This window comes from Rana temporaria, chromosome 7, assembly GCF_905171775.1.
Source record: "Rana temporaria chromosome 7, aRanTem1.1, whole genome shotgun sequence".
In the NCBI taxonomy this organism is placed as follows: Eukaryota; Metazoa; Chordata; class Amphibia; order Anura; family Ranidae; genus Rana; species Rana temporaria.
Window position 1 is genome coordinate 211,857,415 of NC_053495.1, and position 19,900 is coordinate 211,877,314.

Below are 19,900 nucleotides of genomic sequence, written 5' to 3' on the forward strand. Positions count from 1 at the left end.
GTACTATACGGGGCTGTACTATACAGGACTGTACTATACGGGGCTGTACTATACGGGGCTGTACTATACGGGACTGTACTATACGGGGCTGTACTATACGGGACTGTACTATACAGGGCTGTACTATACAGGGCTGTACTATATGGGACTGTACTATACGGGACTGTACTATACAGGGCTGTACTATACGGGGCTGTACTATACGGGACTGTACTATACGGGGCTGTACTATACGGGGCTGTACTATACGGGGCTGTACTATACGGGGCTGTACTATACGGGACTGTACTATACGGGACTGTACTATACGGGACTGTACTATACGGGGCTGTACTATGCAGGACTGTACTATATGGGACTGTACTATACGGGACTGTACTATACAGGGCTGTACTATACAGGGCTGTACTATACGGGACTGTACTATACGGGACTGTACTATACGGGGCTGTACTATACGGGGCTGTACTATACAGGACTGTACTATACGGGGCTGTACTATACGGGGCTGTACTATACGGGGCTGTACTATACGGGACTGTACTATACGGGGCTGTACTATACGGGACTGTACTATACGGGACTGTACTATACGGGGCTGTACTATACGGGGCTGTACTATACGGGGCTGTACTATACGGGACTGTACTATAGAGGACTGTACTATACATGACTGTACTATAGAGGACTGTACTATACGGGGATGTACTATACGGGGATGTACTATACGGGACTGTACTATACGGGACTGTACTATACGGGACTGTACTATACGGGGCTGTACTATACGGGACTGTACTATACGGGACTGTACTATACATGACTGTACTATACATGACTGTACTATAAGGGACTGTACTATACGGGACTGTACTATACGGGACTGTACTATACGGGACTGTACTATACGGGACTGTACTATACGGGGCTGTACTATACGGGGCTGTACTATACGGGACTGTACTATACATGACTGTACTATACATGACTGTACTATAAGGGACTGTACTATACGGGACTGTACTATACATGACTGTACTATACGGGGCTGTACTATACGGGACTGTACTATACGGGACTGTACTATACGGGGCTGTACTATACGGGGCTGTACTATACGGGGCTGTACTATACGGGACTGTACTATACGGGGCTGTACTATACGGGACTGTACTATACAGGGCTGTACTATACAGGGCTGTACTATATGGGACTGTACTATACAGGGCTGTACTATACAGGGCTGTACTATACGGGACTGTACTATACGGGGCTGTACTATACGGGGCTGTACTATACGGGGCTGTACTATACGGGGCTGTACTATACGGGACTGTACTATACGGGACTGTACTATACGGGACTGTACTATACGGGGCTGTACTATGCAGGACTGTACTATACGGGGCTGTACTATATGGGACTGTACTATACGGGACTGTACTATACAGGGCTGTACTATACAGGGCTGTACTATATGGGACTGTACTATACGGGACTGTACTATACGGGGCTGTACTATACGGGGCTGTACTATACAGGACTGTACTATACGGGGCTGTACTATACGGGGCTGTACTATACGGGACTGTACTATACGGGGCTGTACTATACGGGACTGTACTATACGGGACTGTACTATATGTACTATACGGGGCTGTACTATACGGGACTGTACTATAGAGGACTGTACTATACATGACTGTACTATAGAGGACTGTACTATACGGGGATGTACTATACGGGGATGTACTATACGGGACTGTACTATACGGGACTGTACTATACGGGACTGTACTATACGGGGCTGTACTATACGGGACTGTACTATACGGGACTGTACTATACATGACTGTACTATACATGACTGTACTATAAGGGACTGTACTATACGGGACTGTACTATACGGGACTGTACTATACGGGACTGTACTATACGGGGCTGTACTATACGGGGCTGTACTATACGGGACTGTACTATACATGACTGTACTATACATGACTGTACTATAAGGGACTGTACTATACGGGACTGTACTATACGGGACTGTACTATACGGGACTGTACTATACGGGACTGTACTATACAGGGCTGTACTATACGGGGCTGTACTATACGGGGCTGTACTATACGGGGCTGTACTATACGGGGCTGTACTATACGGGACTGTACTATAGAGGACTGTACTATACATGACTGTACTATACGGGGCTGTACTATACGGGGATGTACTATACGGGGATGTACTATACGGGACTGTACTATACGGGGCTGTACTATACGGGACTGTACTATACGGGACTGTACTATACATGACTGTACTATACATGACTGTACTATAAGGGACTGTACTATACGGGACTGTACTATACGGGACTGTACTATACGGGGCTGTACTATACATGACTGTACTATACATGACTGTACTATAAGGGACTGTACTATACGGGACTGTACTATACGGGACTGTACTATACGGGGCTGTACTATACGGGGCTGTACTATACGGGGCTGTACTATACATGACTGTACTATAAGGGACTGTACTATACGGGACTGTACTATACGGGGCTGTACTATACGGGGCTGTACTATACGGGGCTGTACTATACGGGGCTGTACTATATAGGACTGTACTATACGGGACTGTACTATACGGGACTGTACTATACGGGACTGTACTATACGGGGCTGTACTATACGGGACTGTACTATACGAGGCTGTACTATACGGGGCTGTACTATACGGGGCTGTACTATACGGGGCTGTACTATACGGGACTGTACTATACGGGACTGTACTATACGAGACTGTACTATACGAGACTGTACTATACGGGACTGTACTATACGGGGCTGTACTATACGGGGCTGTACTATATAGGACTGTACTATACGGGACTGTACTATACGGGGCTGTACTATACGGGGCTGTACTATACGAGGCTGTACTATACGGGGCTGTACTATACGGGGCTGTACTATACGGGACTGTACTATACGGGACTGTACTATACGAGACTGTACTATACGGGACTGTACTATACGGGGCTGTACTATACGGGGCTGTACTATATAGGACTGTACTATACGGGACTGTACTATACCGGACTGTACTATACGGGACTGTACTATACGGGGCTGTACTATACGGGACTGTACTATACGGGACTGTACTATACGGGGCTGTACTATACGGGACTGTACTATACGGGACTGTACTATACCGGACTGTACTATACGGGACTGTACTATACGGGGCTGTACTATACGGGACTGTACTATACGGGACTGTACTATACGGGACTGTACTATACGGGGCTGTACTATACGGGGCTGTACTATACGGGACTGTACTATACGGGACTGTACTATACGGGGCTGTACTATACGGGGCTGTACTATACGGGACTGTACTATACGAGGCTGTACTATACGAGGCTGTACTATACGGGGCTGTACTATACGGGGCTGTACTATACGGGGCTGTACTATACGGGACTGTACTATACGGGGCTGTACTATACGGGACTGTACTATACGGGACTGTACTATGGGGAGGGAGAACTAATACAGAATGGATGTGGCTCGGGATTGGTTGGTCTTTTCTCCGGGGGGCGGTGACAGGTCCTCTTACCTTTAAACATGGGGCTGATCCTCCACACCCCGAGGCACCCCTGACTGGCAAATTGTCCGAATGAGAGTTCCATAAAGAAGAGCGGGATGCCACAGAAGATCAGCATGATGAAGTACGGGAACATGAAGGCTCCTGAGGAGAGAGGAAGTGATTACAGAGGGAGGGATTCTCTCCAGTCACAGCATTAGTAGAATGATTCCCTCCCCCGCACACGCGGTGCTGCGATGAGACTTACCGCCTCCATTTCTATAGCAGAGATACGGGAATCTCCAGACGTTCCCCAAACCCACGGCGTACCCCACGCTGGTCAAGACAAACTCGATCTGGTTCCCCCAATTTCCTCTCTTCAAATTCTCGTGTCTCTTCGTGACTTCTCCTGGCACAGCGCCATTCTGGGGAGAGAAGACATTGCGGGTCAGTATTATACAGCAGCCGCAGCGCGACCAACGCGTTTCAGAGGTCAGCTTCATTCTGCATTATACAGCTGCCGCAGCGCCACCGACGCGTTTCAGAGGTCAGCTTCATTCTGTATTATACAGCAGCCGCAGCGCGACCGACGCGTTTCAGAGGTCAGCTTCAGTCTGTATTATACAGCAGCCGCAGCGCGACCAACGCGTTTCAGAGGTCAGCTTCATTCTGTATTATACAGCAGCCGCAGCGCGACCAACGCGTTTCAGAGGTCAGCTTCATTCTGTATTATACAGCAGCCGCAGCGCGACCGACGCGTTTCAGAGGTCAGCTTCATTCTGTATTATACAGCAGCCGCAGCGCGACCGACGCGTTTCAGAGGTCAGCTTCAGTCTGTATTATACAGCAGCCGCAGCGCGACCAACGCGTTTCAGAGGTCAGCTGCAGTCTGTATTATACAGCAGCCGCAGAGCCACCAACGCTTTACAGTATGTGCAGCTGCTGGATTTAAATTTTTGCAGTGGTGGGTGGACCTCCGCTTTGAATTTCACTTGCCACACCCAGGCCTGATTACTGCCAGACCCGTTGAATCAAGAAATCACATACTGTAAATAGAGGCCGTCTGACAAAGTGAAGCTAACAGATCACAAAAAGTCACACATCGTGCCACAATCTAAAAAAATTCAAGAACAGATTAGAATGCAAGTAATGTCCATGTATCAGTCTAGGAAGGGTTCAAAGTCGTTTCTGATGCCGCGTACACACGACCGTTTTTTCACGGCGAAAAAAACTGCCATTTTTTATATTGTGTGTGGGCTCCCTAGCGGTTTTCTCGATGACAAAAATACTTGGAATTTTTTTTAATCCACCTCTCTTTTTTTCTCGGTCGTGTGTATGCTTTTCTGAGGAGAAAAAAATCTGCGCATGCTCAGAATCAAGTTATGAGACGGGAGCGCTCGTTCTGGTAAAACTAGCGTTCGTAATGGAGATCGCACATTCGTCACGCTGTAACGGACTGAAAAGCGCGAATCGTCTCAAATCGACTTTTACTAACACCAAGATCAGCAGAAGCAGCCCAGGGGTTGGCGCCATTTGAAATTAACTTCCCCTTTATAGTGCCATTGTCAGGTCACCTGTGGCCAGGTGACAAGTGCACCCCGTTGGGGTCAGGGATGCACCACAGGGTAGTGAACCCTATGGCCGACTGCTGCGATCAGAGAGGGAGCGTGAGCAGGCCCAGATTTCCCACAAGGCCACTGAGGCCAGGCCTTGGGGCGGCAGGGTGCCAAGGGGCGGCAGTGGCATGGATTCCCCCGACGCCCGTAACTTACAGCGCACTTCCCATCTCAGCTGTGACAGGAGTTCGAGCACAGTGCTAGGACTCCTGTTTTGGAGGTGACAGGGTCAATAAAGAGAACCTGTCACCTCCAATTGCTATCACACAAAGTGAAAAAAAATGATAAAAAAATAAATAAATAATAAGAAATAATAATTAAATTAAATTAATAAAATAAAAAAGTAATTAAAAAGTAAAGTATAAGAAAATTAATAAGAAAATTATACAAAAATAAAAAAAGTAAGCGACAAGCTACAAATAAATAAAAAAAGTGATATAAAAGTAAAAAAAAAGAAAATAAATATTTAACCGCCCCTGCCATCTGGGTGCCATTCTCCGTTGATTTGGGGGGGGTAGTTTGGTTGGCGGGCAGGGGGTGCATTGCGGAAACCTGGCGGCAGGGAGAGCAAATCCGGCCCTGAGCATGAGCCCAAGATTCCCCAGGGCGCGAAGTCTAAGACCCAGCTTTGTGTTCACCAGAGCCTCTAGTGGTGAGGATGGCCTTCGCCGCAGCTGGATCCAGGTCGCGACCCCTGGGATCCCCTAGGTCACGCTCCGCAGGGAGAGAGGGGAAGCAGCAACCAGGACAAGCGGAAGTGATGGGTAAGCCGAGGTCGGGGCAACAGGCAGACATGGGTAACCCAGGGACAGGCAAAAGGTCAGGATCACAGGCAAACAGGAGAAGTCAGGGACGAGCCAAAAACGGTACACAGGAAGGTAATCGTAGCACACTGCAGACAGGAACTAAAGCCAACAGCACGGTTGAACAGCAAAGCAGACTAGCAGTGCAGTGGTTAATATAGACTTCCTGGGATGGCCTAGGGGAGGAAGGTGATAAAAGACAGCCAGAAAGAGGGTCAGGCCTCTGATGATCATGGAGACAGGTAAGCTGCCAGACTTTATTGCATATCCATGACAGCCAATCGTACGTGTTGGACGGCACCGCGCTTAGGTGGGGCGGTTTTTTCCATGAACGTGTGCATGCAAGTCAGGCTGGAGAGGAATCACGTGGGGAAAAAACGATGGTGTGTACGAGGCATAAGGAACTCCGGTGACCTCTGGGGGGGGAGCCGCCATTATCCACCAATGGAGATAACTTGGAACAGTGGTGACCCTTCCCAGGAAAGGTCGGATCCAAGAGCACAACGAGGACTCATCATCCAGGAGGTCATAAAAGAACCCAGAAGATCTTCTAAAGACCTGCAGGCCTCGGGTAAGATCGGTGAGATCGGTGTTCATGATTCAGAGACAGGGAAAAAATGGCGTCCATGGGAGAGTTCCAAGGCCAAAGCCACCGATGACCAGAAAGAACACAAAGACTCGTCTCATATTTACCAAAAAAACGCCGGAGCGTCCCCAAGACTTTTAGGCAAATATTCTGTAGACTTCTGAGACAAAAATGGAACTTTTTGGAAGGTGAGCGTCCCGTTACATCTGCCATAAACCGAATACAGCATTTCATACCAAGATCATACCAACAGTCAGACATGGTGGGGGTAGGGGGATGGTCTGGGGCTCATAGTTGCCAACAGTCCCGGGAAATCCCGATTTTGGGACCCTCGTCCCGATTTAACCACTAAAGGACCGCCTCCTGCAGATATACGTCGGCAGAATGGCACGGCTGGGCACAAGCACGTACCTGTAGGTCCTCTTTAAGTGCCCAGCCGTGGGTCGTGGTCCAAAGCTCCGTGACCGCGCCCGATCGCCGCTGGAGTCCCGCGATCGGTCCCCGGAGCTGAAGAACAGGGAGAGCTGTGTGTAAACACAGCTTCCCCATTCTTCACTGTGGCGCCGTCATCGATCGTGTGTTCCCTTATTATAGGGAAACACAATCAATGACGTCACACCTACAGCCACACCCCCCTACAGTTAGAAACACAGATGAGGTCACACTTAACCCCTTCAGCGCCCCCTGGTGGTTAACTCCAAAACTGCAATTGTAATTTTCACAGTAATCGGTGCATTTTTATAGCAATGGTCCCAAAAATGTGTCAAAATTGTCCGATGTGTCCGCCGTAATGTCGCAGTCATGAAAAAAAATCGCTGATCGCCGCCATTAGTAGTAAAAAAAAAAAAATTAATAAAAATGCAATAAAACTATCCCCTATTTTGTAAACACTAAATTTTGCGAAGACCAACCAATAAACGCTTATTGCGATTTTTTTTTACCAAAAATAATTAGAAGAATACGTATCGTCCTAAACTGAGGAAAAAAACGCTTTTTTATATATTTTTGGGGGATATTTATTATAGGCAAAAAGTAAAAAATATTGAATTTTTCTCAAAATTGTCGCTCTATTTTTGTTTATAGCGCAAAAAATAAAAACCGCAGAGGTGATCAAATACCACCAAAAGAAAGCTCTGTTTGTGGGGAAAAAAAGGACGCCAATTTTGTTTGGGAGCCACGTCGCACGCGCAATTGTCAGTTAAAGCGACGCAGTGCCGAATCGCAAAAACTGGCCGGGTCCTTTACCTGCATTTTGGTCCGGGTCTTAAGTGGTTAAGCTTGTCCCGATCATTTTCCTGGGATTTTGCTTTTGTCTCGGGGGAAAATCGTGAATGTTTTTGGCTAAAAACGGCACCGGCTACACAAAAATGGCCGCCGCCACCGCCACGAGTGTTGTATCCCCCTGTGTGTTCAGTGCAGAGGAGAGGGGCAGCCAATCGGCTTCTCTCTTCAGTGTACAAATAGAAAATTCTATTGTACACTGAAGTCTATTGGCTGCAAGGATTGGCAACTCCTCCCCGCTCTCCACTGAACACAAGGATGTGATCATCCTTCACCCGCCGCCGCCACCAACCCTACGCCCCCCCCTGTGTCCGACGAGCGGGGACACTGACGGAAGGACCGGGGCTCCACTGGCTGGTGACACTGATGGTCCTGGCTACCCACTTTTACAAAACTCCTTTTCGGAAGACCCCCAGCCTGGCCTAGGTCAGCCCCACATCCGGGCTGGAAGACTTACCATGTCCGGCCCTCAGATCCGGACCTCAAGGTCAAGTGCACTCGGGTTACGCAGCAGGACAATGATCCGAAACCCGACAGCAAGTCCACTTCCGAGTGGCTCAAACAGAGCAAAATGAAGGTTTTGGAGCGGCCTAGTCAAAGCCCGGACTTAAATCCCATCGAGATGCTGTGGTATGACCTCACGCAGGCCGTCCATGCTGGAAAACCCTCCAATGTGTCTGAATGAAAACAATTCTGCAAAGATGAAGATTGCGACACAATTCCTCCACAGCGACGTGGGGGGCTCGTTGCCACTTATCACAAACGCCGGATTGCAGTTGTTGCCCCCAAGGGAGGTCCAACCAGCTATCAGGTTCAGGGGGGTAATTACTTTTTCACACAAAGCCGGGCAGGTTTGGACAGATTTTTTGCCTTAATAAATTAAAAACTGCATCTCGGATTTCCTCGGGTTGTCTTTGTGTAAAAATAAAATCTGTTTGATGATCCGAGTCATTTATGTGTGAGAAATATCAAGAAGGGGGCACATACTTTTTCACACAGCTGTATAATTATATATAATATCACACAGTATATACACCTATATATATATCAGTGGTGTGGGGGAGGTGCTCTCCTATTGGGGTGTCAGTGGTAAGATCTGGGCGCCGAGTCCAATCACCCCTCCCCCGTCTGGTCAGGATACTCTGAGCGCGCTCTCCTGGCTGCCGGGGGCGATGGCGAGATCCGAGCGAAGAAAGGGGGGGGGGGGGACTGAAGTTAAAATCAGGTCATAAAGGGAATGGTCAGCAATTCTAATGAGCCGGATGGAGTGCCAACTACCCGGCATGATGCCAAGTCCCCGACGCAGAAACCTCGAATGACCGACCACCGGAAAACAGAAGATTCCTGGGGTCCCTACTGTCTGCATAACTACAAGTCCCAGCATGCCCACTACAAGTCCCAGCGTGCCCACCGGTGTCCCTACTGTCTGTATAACTACAAGTCCCAGCGTGCCCACCGGTGTCCCTACTGTCTGTATAACTACAAGTCCCAGCATGCCCACTGGTTTCCCTACTGTCTGTATAACTAAAAGTCCCAGCATGCCCACCGGTGTCCCTACTGTCTGTATAACTACAAGTCCCAGCATGCCCACCGGTGTCCCTACTGTCTGTATAACTACAAGTCCCAGCATGCCCACTACAAGTCCCAGCATGCCCACCGGTGTCCCTACTGTCTGTATAACTACAAGTCCCAGCATGCCCACCGGTGTCCCTACTGTCTGTATAACTACAAGTCCCAGCATGCCCACTACAAGTCCCAGCATGCCCACCGGTGTCCCTACTGTCTGTATAACTACAAGTCCCAGCATGCCCACCGGTGTCCCTACTGTCTGTATGACTACAAGTCCCAGCGTGCCCACTACAAGTCCCAGCATGCCCACCGGTGTCCCTACTGTCTGTATAACTACAAGTCCCAGCATGCCCACCGGTGTCCCTACTGCCTGTATAACTACAAGTCCCAGCATGCCCACTACAAGTCCCAGCATGCCCACCGGTGTCCCTACTGTCTGTATAACTACAAGTCCCAGCATGCCCACCGGTGTCCCTACTGTCTGTATTACTACAAGTCCCAGCATGCCCACTGGCGTCCCTACTGTCTGTATAACTACAAGTCCCAGCGTGCCCACTGGTGTCCCTACTGTCTGTATGACTACAAGTCCCAGCATGCCCACCGGTTCTTCTACTGTCTGTATAACTACAAGTCCCAGCATGCCCACTGGCGTCCCTACTTTCTGTATTACTACAAGTCCCAGCATGCCCTCCGGTGTCCCTACTGTCTGTATGACTACAAGTCTCAGCATGCCCACCGGTGTCCCTACTGTCTGTATGACTACAAGTCTCAGCATGCCCACTGGTGTCCCTACTGTCTGTATGACTACAAGTCTCAGCATGCCCTCCGGTGTCTCTACTGTCTGTATAACTACAAGTCCCAGCATGCCCACCGGTGTCCCTACTGTCTGTATAACTACAAGTCCCAGCATGCCCTCCGGTGTCCCTACTGTCTGTATGACTACAAGTCCCAGCATGCCCTCCGGTGTCCCTACTGTCTGTATGACTACAAGTCCCAGCATGCCCTCCGGTGTCCCTACTGTCTGTATGACTACAAGTCTCAGCATGCCCACTGGTGTCCCTACTGTCTGTATAACTACAAGTCCCAGCATGCCCACCGGTGTCCCTACTGTCTGTATAACTACAAGTCCCAGCATGCCCACTGGCGTCCCTACTGTCTGTACAACTACAAGTCCCAGCATGCCCACTGGTGTCCCTACTGTCTGTATAACTACAAGTCCCAGCATGCCCACCGGTGTCCCTACTGTCTGTATAACTACAAGTCCCAGTGTGCCCACCGGTGTCCCTACTGCCTGTATAACTACAAGTCCCAGCATGCCCACCGGTGTCCCTACTGTCTGTATAACTACAAGTCCCAGCATGCCCACCGGTGTCCCTACTGTCTGTATAACTACAAGTCCCAGCGTGCCCTCCGGTGTCCCTACTGTCTGTATAACTACAAGTCCCAGCATGCCCACCGGTGTCCCTACTGTCTGTATAACTACAAGTCCCAGCGTGCCCTCCGGTGTCCCTACTGTCTGTATGACTACAAGTCCCAGCGTGCCCACCGGTGTCCCGACTGTCTGTATAACTACAAGTCCCAGCATGCCCTCCGGTGTCCCTACTGTCTGTATAACTACAAGTCCCAGTGTGCCCAACGGTGTCCCTACTGCCTGTATAACTACAAGTCCCAGCATGCCCACTACAAGTCCCAGCATGCCCACCGGTGTCCCTACTGTCTGTATAACTACAAGTCCCAGCATGCCCACTACAAGTCCCAGCATGCCCACCGGTGTCCCTACTGCCTGTATAACTACAAGTCCCAGCATGCCCACTACAAGTCCCAGCATGCCCACCGGTGTCCCTACTGTCTGTATAACTACAAGTCCCAGCATGCCCACTACAAGTCCCAGCATGCCCACCGGTGTCCCTACTGCCTGTATAACTACAAGTCCCAGCATGCCCACTACAAGTCCCAGCATGCCCACCGGTGTCCCTACTGCCTGTATAACTACAAGTCCCAGTGTGCCCACCGGTGTCCCTACTGTCTGTAAATAATAAATAATATATACATCCTGTATAATAATAAAAAATAAATCATATAATAATAATAATAATAATAATATATAAATCCTATATAATAAATAATATATAAATCATGTAGAATAATGATATATAAATCCTGTATTATAATAATAATAATAAAAAAAAAAAAAAAAAAAATCTTATATAATAATAATAATAATATAAATCTTATATAATAATATAGAAATCCTGTATAATAATAATAATAATAATAATAATAATAATAATAATAAATAAATAATAAATAAATCCTGTATAATAATAATAAATAAATCCTGAATAATAATATATAAATCCTGTATAATAATAATATTCAATGAGAATTCACGCTGCTGGAGCCAGGCCGGCCGGTGGAAGATTCTGAGCGGCGGTACGACTTCCTTATAATAAGAATTATTTATTAAATCAGTCCATTTGTATAAAATGGGGGAGTACCCATCCCCCCACCTTACCCCTGAAATGAGGAAAGTATATACAGTGGGCCGGATTCAGATAGGTTAGCGGATCTTTAGATCTGATTTACGATACGCTGCCGCAAGTTTTTGAGGCAAGTGCTTTATTCAGAAAACACTTGCCTCTAAACTTGCGGCGGCGTATCGTAAATCCCCCGGCGGAATTCAAATTCCGCGGCTAGGGGGCGTGTAAAATTTAAATCAGGCGCGTCCCCGCGCCGAACGAACTGCGCATGCGCCGTCCGTAAACGTTTCCAGCGTGCATTGCTCCAAATGACGCCGCAAGGACGTCATTGGTTTCGACGTGAGCGTAATTTACGTCCAGCTCTTTTCTGAATCGACTTACGCAATCGACGTTAAAATTTCAAAACTCGGCGCGGGAACGGCGGCCATACTTAACATAGGATACCCCACACATAGCAGGGGTAACTATACGCCGGAAAAACGCCGAACGCAAACGACGTAAAAAAAATGCGCCGGTCGGACGTTCGTTTCTGAATCGGCGGAAATCCTCATTTGCATATTCCTCGCGTAAAAAAAACGAAACGCCACCTAGTGGCCGGCCTGGAATTGCAGCCTAAGATCCAACGGTGTAAGTCACTTATAGCTGTCGGATCTTAGGGAGAAAGGCTTTTAAAGCACCACCCAAGGAGATTTCTAAGTACTGAAGTTTGGCGCCATTCCACGAGTGCGCACCGATCGCCGCGTCGTGTAGGGTCAGCAGACTGACAGAAGGGGGCGCTCGTGTCTTGTTATTCTAGACTGACAGAGCGGAGCCCTCAGCGATGCCATCTGGGCGCTGGTACTGCCAGGGACAACACTAATCACAAATCTCCGGCCAAATGGCGGCGTGTATCTCCGCGGCGTCCTCCCCCCCTCCCCCCATCACACACACAGCCCGGGCCGGCTGGACGAAACGCCTGCAGGAGGAACTGTCTGTACTGCAAAATTCAACGTTCCAAGCTTCTGGTGCATTATGGGGAATATAGAGGGAGACGAATTATAAAGAAGCTGCAAAATGAATCCGGAACCCCCCCTCCCCCGCAATGATTTCCGGGTATAGAGACGCTAGAAAGACGCAAAGGAATCAGAAAGGGAACAGGAAAGAGAAACATCTGTGGAAAAATAGAACCAAATTATGGTGACATTCTGAGGAGGAACCTTTTCCGAATTTATGTCATCGATAGAACGGAGGTACACGGGAGGTACACGGATAGGATGGAGGTACACGGATAGGATGGAGGTACACGGGAGGTACACGGATAGGATGGAGGTACACGGATAGGATGGAGGTACACGGGAGGTACACTGGAGATACACGGGAGGTACACAGGAGGTACACGGATAGGATGGAGGTACACGGGAGGTACACGGATAGGATGGAGGTACACTGGAGATACACAGGAGATACACGGGAGGTACACAGGAGGTACACGGATAGGATGGAGGTACACGGGAGGTACACGGATAGGATGGAGGTACACGGGAGGTACACGGATAGGATGGAGGTACACGGGAGGTACACTGGAGATACACAGGAGATACACGGGAGGTACACAGGAGGTACACGGATAGGATGGAGGTACACGGGAGGTACACGGATAGGATGGAGGTACACGGGAGGTACACGGATAGGATGGAGGTACACGGGAGGTACACGGATAGGATGGAGGTACACGGGAGGTACACGGATAGGATGGAGGTACACGGGAGGTACACGGATAGGATGGAGGTACACGGGAGGTACATGGGAGGTACACGGGAGGTACACGGATAGAATGGAGGAACACGGGAGGTACACGGATAGGATCGAGGTACACGGGAGGTACATGGATAGAATGGAGGAAAACGGGAGGTACATGGATAGAATGGAGGAACACGGGAGGTACACGGATAGAATGGAGGAACACGGGAGGTACACGGATAGGATGGAGGTACACGGGAGGTACACGGATAGAATGGAGGAAAACGGGAGGTACACGGATAGGATGGAGGTACACGGGAGGTACACGGATAGGATGGAGGTACACGGGAGGTACACGGATAGGATGGAGGTACACGGGAGGTACACGGATAGGATGGAGGAACACGGGAGGTACACGGATAGGATGGAGGAACACGGATAGGATGGAGGTACACGGATAGGATGGAGGTACACGGGAGGTACACGGATAGGATGGAGGAACACAGGAGGTACACGGATAGGATGGAGGTACACGGATAGGATGGAGGAACACAGGAGGTACACGGATAGGATGGAGGAACACGGATAGGATGGAGGAAAACGGGAGGTACACGGATAGGATGGAGGAACACGGGAGGTACACGGATAGGATGGAGGTACACGGGAGGTACACGGATAGAATGGAGGAAAACGGGAGGTACACGGATAGGATGGAGGTACACGGGAGGTACACGGATAGGATGGAGGTACACGGGAGGTACACGGATAGGATGGAGGAACACGGGAGGTACACGGATAGAATGGAGGAACACAGGAGGTACACGGATAGGATGGAGGAACACGGATAGGATGGAGGTACACGGATAGGATGGAGGTACACAGGAGGTACACGGATAGGATGGAGGTACACGGGAGGTACACGGATAGGATGGAGGAACACGGATAGGATGGAGGAAAACGGGAGGTACACGGATAGGATGGAGGAACACGGGAGGTACACAGATAGAATGGAGGAACACAGGAGGTACACGGATAGGATGGAGGTACACGGATAGGATGGAGGTACACGGATAGGATGGAGGAACACAGGAGGTACACGGATAGGATGGAGGTACACGGATAGGATGGAGGTACACGGATAGGATGGAGGAACACAGGAGGTACACGGATAGGATGGAGGTACACGGATAGGATGGAGGTACACGGATAGGATGGAGGAACACAGGAGGTACACGGATAGGATGGAGGTACACGGATAGGATGGAGGAACACAGGAGGTACACGGATAGGATGGAGGTACACGGATAGGATGGAGGAACACAGGAGGTACACGGATAGGATGGAGGAACACGGATAGGATGGAGGTACACGGGAGGTACACGGATAGGATGGAGGAACACAGGAGGTACACGGATAGGATGGAGGTACACGGATAGGATGGAGGTACACGGGAGGTACACGGATAGGATGGAGGAACACAGGAGGTACACGGATAGGATGGAGGTACACGGATAGGATGGAGGAACACAGGAGGTACACGGATAGGATGGAGGTACACGGATAGGATGGAGGTACACGGATAGGATGGAGGAACACAGGAGGTACACGGATAGGATGGAGGTACACGGATAGGATGGAGGTACACGGATAGGATGGAGGAACACAGGAGGTACACGGATAGGATGGAGGTACACGGATAGGATGGAGGTACACGGATAGGATGGAGGAACACAGGAGGTACACGGATAGGATGGAGGTACACGGATAGGATGGAGGAACACAGGAGGTACACGGATAGGATGGAGGTACACGGATAGGATGGAGGAACACAGGAGGTACACGGATAGGATGGAGGAACACAGGAGGTACACGGATAGGATGGAGGAACACGGATAGGAGGGAGGTACACGGATACGGCCTACGCCGTTGTATCGTGGGCGCATATTTACGCTGGGCGCATGTGGCTCTCCCATAGATTTTCTATGCACATATGGAAATGAGGGAGATACACCGATTCACAAACGTAGTTGCGCCCGGCGCATAATATACGCGGTTTGCGTAGGTCGTACGTCCGGCGTAAAGTTATTCCCCATATAGGAGGCGCAACTCATGCAAAGGTATGGACCAGGGAACACAGCCGTCGTATTTTACGTCGTTTACGTAGTACGTGAATATGACTAGGTGTAGGTTACGTTCACGTCATAGGCAGTGATCCGTCGTATCTTAGGGAGTAGTTCCGACGTGATTCTAAACATGCGCACTGGGATGCATCCACGGGACGGCGAATGCGCCATACGTTTTAAGTACTTCTATGACGCTTGGCCCATCATTTGCATGGGGTCACGCCTCATTAGCATGACTCACGCCCACTTCCACCTACGCTGGCTTACGCCAAGGAAACCCAGCGTAGATTTAAGAGCGAATGCTTTGTGAATCCAGTGCTTGCCTCTCTGCGCTGCGCCGGCATAAATATGCGCCGATTTATGTGAATCCGGGCCCAAATTTTTTACTTTTTGCTGTAAAAAAAATCCCGCAAAAATATATAAAAAACATTTTTTTTCCTCAGTTTAGTCCGATACGTATTCTTCTACCTATTATTGGTTAAAAAAAATCGCACTAAGCATTCATTGATTGGTTTGCGCAAAAGTTGCGTCTAAAAAATAGGAGAAAGATTTATGGCATTTTTATTAATCATTTTTTTTACTAGTAATGGCGGCGATCAGCCATTTTTATTGTAACTGCGACATTACGGCGGACACATCCTTTTAGAATGAACTGCACCCCCAAACGCACATTGCGTGTTTTACAGCGACTGCCACACAATATGGAATCACGGGCAGCTATTTTGCTCGCAATTCCAGATCGCCAAGCCCCCCCCCCCCCCCAATCAGTAAAATCTCAGATAAGCTCCCACCCCCGATGGGTTCCTAGAGGGAAACGCACGTCCATTGAAGACCTTACCGCAGAAATCCGAAAAATCTTCTTAAATGATGAATTTGGTAACAAAGAGGGAGAATGTTAAAGATATCAGAGAATGATTGGACGCCAGGGATTCCTAGAGCATGACTGATCGCTAAAAAGGTAAAAACAGAAAGCTTTTACGCTGGCGTATCTATTGATACGCCGCATAAGTTTAAAGATGCGCCGTCGTATCTCTGCACGGTATTCTTGAAGCTAGATACGCCTGAAATTTTTACGCTGTCCGCTAGGGGCGCTTCCGTTGATTTACGCGTCGAATATGCAAATGACCTAGATACGCCGATTCACAAACGTAGTTCCGTCCGGCGCATCTATATACGCCGTTTACGTAAGGCGTCGGTTTCGGCGTAACTTTACCCCTCATAAAGCAGGGGTAAGTCATATTAGGTATGGACGTCGGAAACGTACGAACAGCGTCGCATTTTACGTCGTTTGCGTAAGTCGTACGTGAAGGGGGCTGGGCGTAGGTTACGTTCACGTCGACAAAGCATTGAGCCGACGTAACTTTGGGAGTATTTGCGACGAGCCGCTCGATCGCCTATTCATTTGCATGGGGTCACGGCTCATTTCAATACAACACGCCCACTGCCTGGATCATTTGAATTACGCGGGGGTTACGCCGGCCCATATACGCTACGCCGCCGTAACTTCGGGCGCAAGTTCTTTCTGAATACGCTACTCGCCTGACTAAGTTACGGCGGCGTAGCGCATATGAGATGCGCTACGCCCGCATAAAGATACGCGATTCTTTCTGAATCCGGGCCAAGGTGGTGAAAGAAAGAGAAGAAAGTTCTGACGGGTCCCGGAGATCCTCCACAGGTCCCATTAGATCCCCCCCTAGTGGTCAGGGGTGAGATTCCCACAGTGAAGGGTCGGAGTTAGCGGAGACTTTAGTCAATCACCCCCCCCCCCCCCTGTATCCCCCCTCCTCGCCCCTCTGGCGCTCGCGGAAAGCTGACTACCAACAACTGTTGCGAGTCGTCCACAAATGGCGAGATGTCGGGAATGATTTTGCTCAGGTCTGCAGGGTGCTGGCATCAGGAGTCTGTGTGCGCCTAACCATGTCATTTAATTACTGATGCGAGCGGCTGGGATGTGACGGCCAGTTACCCCCCCCCACCCCCCCACCCCCATCTGCTGAGAGTCCAAGCTGCTGAAAATCACTTCCATTTAACCCTTTAGCCTTCCGCGTCCATGAAGAGTACATCCCTGGGGCGCATTTCCGAGGACGGCGCTTGTGAGAAGCATTGGAGGCTGCCGAACTTCACACCACCAGCCACGACCTCCAGGGGCCACACAAGACCTGACCTCCAAGGGCCACACAAGACCTGACCTCCAGGGGCCACACAAGGTCTGACCTTTCAAGGGCCACACAAGACCTGACTTTCATGGGCCACACAAGACCTGACCTCCAAGGGCCACACAAGACCTGACTTTCATGGGCCACACCAGACCTGACCTCCATGGTCCACACAAGACCCGACCTCCATGGTCCACACAAGACCCGACCTCCATGGGTCAAACAAGACCTGACCTAAAGGGCCACACAAGACCCGACCTCCAGGGGCCACACAAGACCTGACCTCCAAGGTCCACACAAGACCCGACCTTTAAGGTCCACACAAGACCTGACCTCCATGGTCCACACAAGACCCGACCTCCAAGGTCCACACAAGACCCGACCTCCATGGTCCACACAAGATCCGACCTCCATGGGCCACACAAGACCCGACCTCCATGGTCCACACAAGACCCGACCTCCATGGTCCACACAAGACCCGACCTCCATGGTCCACACAAGATCCGACCTCCATGGGCCACACAAGACCCGACCTCCATGGTCCACACAAGACCCGACCTCCATGGTCCACACAAGACCCGACCTCCATGGTCCAAACAAGACCTGACCTCCAGGGTCCAAACAAGACCCGACCTCCATGGTCCACACAAGACCCAACTTCCATGGTCCACACCAGACCTGACCTCCAAAGGACACACAAGACCCGACCTCCAGGGGCCACACAAGACCTGACCTCCATGGTCCACACAAGACCTGACCTCAAGGGCCACACAAGATCCGACCCCCATGGTCCACACAAGACCCGACCTCCAAAGGCCACACAAGACCCGACCTCCATGGTCCACACCAGACCTGACCTCCAAAGGCCACACAAGACCTGACCTCCATGGTCCATGTAAGGAACATTCTTCCCACTGATCACCAATGTAAGGGACATTCTTCTCACTGATCACCAATGTAAGGAACATTCTTCTCACTGATCACCAATGTAAGGAACATTCTTCTCACTGATCACCAATGTAAGGAACATTCTTCTCACTGATCACCAATGTAAGGGACATTCTTCTCACTGATCACCAATGTAAGGGACATTCTTCCCACTGATCATCAATGTAAGGGACATTCTTCTCACTGATCACCAATGTAAGGGACATTCTTCTCACTGATCACCAATGTAAGGGTCATTCTTCCCACTGATCACCAATGTAAGGGACATTCTTCCCACTGATCACCAATGTAAGGGACATTCTTCCCACTGATCACCAATGTAAGGAACATTCTTCTCACTGATCACCAATGTAAGGGACATTCTTCTCACTGATCACCAATGTAAGGAACATTCTTCTCACTGATCACCAATGTAAGGGTCATTCTTCTCACTGATCACCAATGTAAGGAACATTCTTCTCACTGATCACCAATGTAAGGGTCATTCTTCTCACTGATCACCAATGTAAGGAACATTCTTCCCACTGATCACCAATGTAAGGGACATTCTTCCCACTGATCACCAATGTAAGGAACATTCTTCTCACTGATCACCAATGTAAGGGACATTCTTCTCACTGATCACCAATGTAAGGAACATTCTTCTCACTGATCACCAATGTAAGGGTCATTCTTCTCACTGATCACCAATGTAAGGAACATTCTTCTCACTGATCACCAATGTAAGGGTCATTCTTCTCACTGATCACCAATGTAAGGAACATTCTTCCCACTGATCACCAATGTAAGGAACATTCTTCCCACTGATCACCAATGTAAGGGACATTCTTCTCACTGATCACCAATGTAAGGGACATTCTTCTCACTGATCACCAATGTAAGGGTCATTCTTCCCACTGATCACCAATGTAAGGGACATTCTTCTCACTGATCACCAATGTAAGGGACATTCTTCTCACTGATCACCAATGTAAGGGACATTCTTCCCACTGATCACCAATGTAAGGGACATTC

At 49.4% G+C, this 19,900-nt stretch overlaps 1 protein-coding gene across 2 annotated transcripts in view; it reads right to left on the reverse strand.

Annotated features, from left to right (window-relative positions):
- SLC6A9 (solute carrier family 6 member 9) overlaps positions 1-19,900 on the reverse strand; it is a 175,358-nt gene that overhangs the window by 40,902 nt on the left and 114,556 nt on the right. For both annotated transcript variants that reach the window (XM_040360969.1, XM_040360970.1), the window contains 2 exons: positions 3,874-4,030; positions 3,639-3,770 (listed from right to left, as the gene is read on the reverse strand). In XM_040360969.1, coding sequence (XP_040216903.1) covers positions 3,639-3,770; positions 3,874-4,030 — 289 coding nt within the window. The remainder of the gene's footprint in view (positions 1-3,638; positions 3,771-3,873; positions 4,031-19,900) is intronic.